This window comes from Mercenaria mercenaria, chromosome 5 (assembly GCF_021730395.1).
Source record: "Mercenaria mercenaria strain notata chromosome 5, MADL_Memer_1, whole genome shotgun sequence".
NCBI classification, from domain to species: Eukaryota; Metazoa; Mollusca; class Bivalvia; order Venerida; family Veneridae; genus Mercenaria; species Mercenaria mercenaria.
The window spans coordinates 29989429-29994366 of NC_069365.1; the positions used below are offsets into that span (position 1 = coordinate 29989429).

General features: G+C 34.5%; 1 protein-coding gene across 1 annotated transcript; it reads left to right on the forward strand.

Annotated features, from left to right (window-relative positions):
• Positions 1-1254: 1254 nt before the first annotated feature.
• On the forward strand, positions 1255-4555 carry LOC123556745 (cysteine and tyrosine-rich protein 1-like). Its single transcript, XM_045347689.2, has 3 exons — positions 1255-1461; positions 1712-1945; positions 3700-4555. The coding sequence occupies exons 1-3, from the start codon at positions 1422-1424 to the stop codon at positions 3852-3854; spliced, it is 429 nt and encodes a 142-aa protein (XP_045203624.2). The 5' UTR covers positions 1255-1421; the 3' UTR covers positions 3855-4555.
• The last annotated feature ends 383 nt before the right edge of the window (positions 4556-4938 follow it).

Consider the following 4938-nt stretch of genomic DNA (forward strand, 5'->3'; position numbering starts at 1 on the left):
CTTGATGATATTTAGACAAAGTTCAAATCTGGGTTAGATTGGGTCTAAAACTAGGCCACAAGGTCAAATCAAAGGAAAAGCTATCTGACACTCTAGAGACCGCATTTATGACCATATCTTAATGAAACATGGTCAGAATGTTTATCTTGCTGACGTTTAGAGGATATTTAAATCTTGGTCAGGTGGGATCAGAAACTAGGTCGCCAGGTCAAATCAAAGGAAAAGCTTGTTAACATTCTAGAAGCAACATTTATAAAAGATCTCTTTGAAACTTAGTCAAAATGTTCATCTTGCTGATCTTTAGGTCAAGTTCGAATCTGGGTCACCAGGTCAAATCAAAGGAAAAGCTAGTTAATGCTCTAGAGGCCACATGTTTGACCTATGATAATGAAACTTGTAACCTACTGTTCTACTTTCTTGGGTTTCTTTTTTTAAGATATAGCCTTGAAATTTGGGTGACATGTACAGTTTTGCATACCGGTCTTAAAACTGACGTTCAGTGACCGTAAGTGTGACCTGATGACCTACTTTCTTAATATTTTTGCATAAGTTTGACATTTAAAACATGTAGCTCATATTACTCAGGTGAGCGATCCAGGGTCATTATGACCCTCTTGTTATATATTTTCCGCAAATTAATAAGCATAATTTGTACCGCTTTTTTCATCAACAGTGTCATCATTATTTGACAATCGATTTGTAAATGATTGAGCACCCTTTCACATGCCATAATGAAGTAGCTTCACGACGTCAACGTTACGCCGTGCTGACCGGCTACCCGGGGCCATTATGATTGTGGCACGTGAGGTTTTCTGTAACTATTTATAGTAAGGTAAATAATATAGACTAATAATGAATAATATAAACGTATTCCGTTCTGATGTAAATACTCGAAAATTGACAATACGTATGATAAGAGGATAACTAGTAAAATATCATTGATACTCTGAATATATCATAGTTTTTGGCCTCGTCTCATGTAAATAACTATTTTGCACCTCGAGATACCCTCTACTTCTTGACCTCGGAAATAGGATATTGACCGAATGATATTGATTAACTATTATCTATAGATTAACCGATATCTATATCAACTAAAAAAACAGCAAATCGAGGGTTTCTTTGTGTGTAAAAAAAATTTGGTTGAAACACGTAATAAACCGCAATGATAGCTGTCATATTAGTGTATATTGAAACATAAACAATTATAATAGCATAGACTGTACGCGGGGTGTACTGTACTGTTTAAAATTTCGCAATATTTTCTCAATCATTTCAACATTGTGTGTATGTTGCTATTTATGCCGTATTTATTGACCTACCGACAAAAAGATCGTCTATTGATCGACAAAAGTTTATCCGTCATTCTAAGGCTGGCTATCAGATGATATTTTTTTATTTCATTAAAACATAGAAAGAAAATGGACTTATTAATCTTGCTTTACCTCCTTTGTTTTATAGGTAAGTTATCAGACAAATTTATGTATACATTAAAACCATTTTGTACCTTGATCTCATTATAGCAAAATGTTTTAGAAAGGATTGTTGATACTCCAAGTATTTTTCCGGGTATTTTTAACACCACTCGTATATATCTAAAAAATACATTACAGATAAAAGTATTAAAGATTTTCATTACACTAGTATGAGAAGATATAGTTGGATATAAAATCAAACCGCGCTCATGCATCGTAACATTTCTTTCTAACAGGCCCTGTACTATGTGGTGAGTACTGTTACGACAGTGGTCGAACGTTTTACTGTGACTACGACTGTTGTGGAAGTTACGGGGATGAGTACTGCTGTGGTGTGTATTCCTGGATAATAGTTGTCGCCGTTATCGGTGCAATTGCACTCATCAGTTTTCTCGTCATTGTATATTGTGTGTGGAAGAAGCATAATATGAAGAAAGGACGTGTTATTAATACCACCCCACAAACACAAGGTAATGTTGACACTTTTATCATATACCTACATAAATTCTGTAAAAAAAATCGGCTTGTATTTCACAATTAAATATAGACAGGCAGAAAAAAAAATCCGTGTTGTACCATTTAAATTCCGTATCGTACCTTTTGTATTGTATGCTGCTGGACTACTTTCATTAATATGCATGACCTGACACAGTTCTATAAAAAGCGCACATAGAAAAGTCATTTAGTTCAAATATTAATAAACATTGAAGATTTCGTTCAATAACAAAACAACAAACAAAAAGGTAGAGGTATATAATTAATGGGTCATTATAACAGTAGCTAGTAGCTAGATCTGGGTTTTTGTATTCGGCTCTCGTGGATTTTGCATGGTCGGATCACACAGATCCGATCTGACAAAAATCCACTCGAGCCGAATACAGCATCCCAGATCGAGCTACAGTTATAATAACACTATTATAAAACTTATTACGAGAAAAGAGTATACCCTGAATCTGCTGATTACTACTTCACCTTGATAAGATAAGCAACACTCTTACATAAGTATTGGTTATTGTATATTTCAATAATAACGTACAATAAATAATTTTTAAAAAAAACCTCCTTCGTCGGAACAGTATACCCGAAACTACGTTTTGCAACGATATTAATAAGTTTTTTATTACTAGTTTAAAGACTGATTTCAAGCAGTTTAATGTTATAGAATTTACAAAAATAAACCGTACTAAATTGTGGCTATCGAACTAAAACACCGAAAAAAGACAACAACTTTATCATACACATATCGTTTGACTCTCTAAATACTGAAATGGTTGTTTTTTTTTTAGTTTTCTAGTTTAAAATTAAAATTATGAACTCTGTCTGCTTATGCGTATATACTGAAATGTTTTCCTATAGAAGAAATTAAGTGCCAGAATCAATCATCAATATTCGCCAAATGATATTTGTTTAACCTCTCTGTATTTTCATTTGCATAGCTACTATTTTAGTCACATTTGAACTGGGTCATTATTTACACTAGCTACGTTCCAAATCAGATATCTAAATCAAATATTGTAGGTATATCTACAAAGGTAGGATACTAACACACGTGTTCTTTCTTTAAAGTCCATATATCGAAAAAAAAAATGCACTGTTACGTATTATTGCTTTATTCAACAAATTCGACACTTGTTTAATAGTAAACGGTTGTTCAACGGCATATGAGCCGTGCCATGGGAAAACCAACATAGTGGGTATGCGACCAGCATGGATCCAGACCAGCCTGCGCATCCGCGCAGTCTGGTCAGGATCCATGCTGTTCGCTAACAATTTCTCAAATTCCAATAGGCTTTAAAAGCGAACAGCATGGAGCCTGACCAGACTGCGCGGATGCGCAGGCTGGTCTGGATCCATGCTGGTCGCAAACCCACTACGTTGGTTTTGTCATGGCACGGCTCATATATTTTTTACTTTGTATAATGTCAAATGAACATACATGTATTAGTAAAGACTGATCTATGATAAGATCTTGGAAACAATTTATAAAGTAAAGTAAGGTATTCTGGGTCTTAATTTGAGGTGAACGAAATCATTACCGTATTTATTGTATTAGCTTCAGACTTTTGTTTTGCTATATTGTCTTTATTTTGATAGGTTCAGTAGGTCAAAAAATAGTACAGAATAGTTTAGAACAGACTGATTCAGAATAGAATAGTTTTTTTTCCGATTATGAGTCTTCACTAACAACGCGAAAAAAAAAACTATGAAATATTTTCAATTTCAGTTCAAACAGCACATTTTATCCATGCTCCACCCCCGCAGCAGCCTCCAGCTTATCAGCACCAGCCTCCAGTTTTCCAGCCCCAGCAACAAGGGATGTATCCACCCCCACCCCCTTCAAACTATGGAGCTGACCCAGCATATCCTCCTAATCACTAACAACTGACGACAATGGTTTTTCGCTGGCAGAAAAACCACATCAGTAACTATACTGGTCAAAAAAGACATTTACAGACATTTTTGCTGAAAAAAGAGATGTTAAAGGGACTACAGTCGTAAAAGCTTTAAAGCGCAAATAAGGACAGAAATAAAAAAAAAAACATAAATTCCTATATTCGCATTTTCTACGCAAACGTTATAACATAGCCTTCCTGTGTGGAGTTATGATACGTAAAGGCAGAATTTACACATTTAAAGTGTTGTTTAAAATATTATATGTTGATTTGTAAATCGTTTTCATGTTAAATCTTTTGATTAAAGGTCCAGTACTAAGGAAAGTGAACATTTTAATTTCTTTTAAAAAGCACGGAAACTATTTCATTTTATTGGAAAATGAAAGTTGGTATGTAGAAATTCGAAATAAATCGCAGTATATGTACAATTATTTTTCTATGAAGTATGAAGAAAGTTAAAAAGACCTGGGGGGTCTTTCTGTCGATTCATTGAAATTTCAACATAATACACATACATTTCTTTGAGTTCCAAAGACCTTCTGTAAATTTTGACCTGCCAATCTTCATTATTTAGTGTCTTGCAGAAGTCTATGCACTGGCTATGAAAAAAATTGCCTACTAACTTTCCCTTAGTAATGGACCTTTAATACATATTTATATGCTCATTAAAGCAAGATATTATATATACATATAAGTACATTGTATTTCTAATCCATTCTGACCATATCTTATTGTACGGATTTATGCCAAAGCGCCGAAGAACAATTGGAATATTTAATAGTTATACAATTAAGTGTCGTAAATTAACCTCATCGGTGTGCGACCGTTAATATCATATTTCAAATTACGTATACTGATGGATCAGTATGGTTTGGGCCATTATTCATTTTCCGGGCCGATTATCACCTCCCGGCCAGGCTCTGACGTGTATTAACTTCTAAATAATCGCTGATAAGAAGCGGATAAGATGGGAATTGTTTATTGGATTGGGGGTGGGGGTACACTTATATAGAAGTGGATCTAGGCCTTTAAGTCTCGTCTGCCGATTAGAGAACTGGTCTTATTTTGAT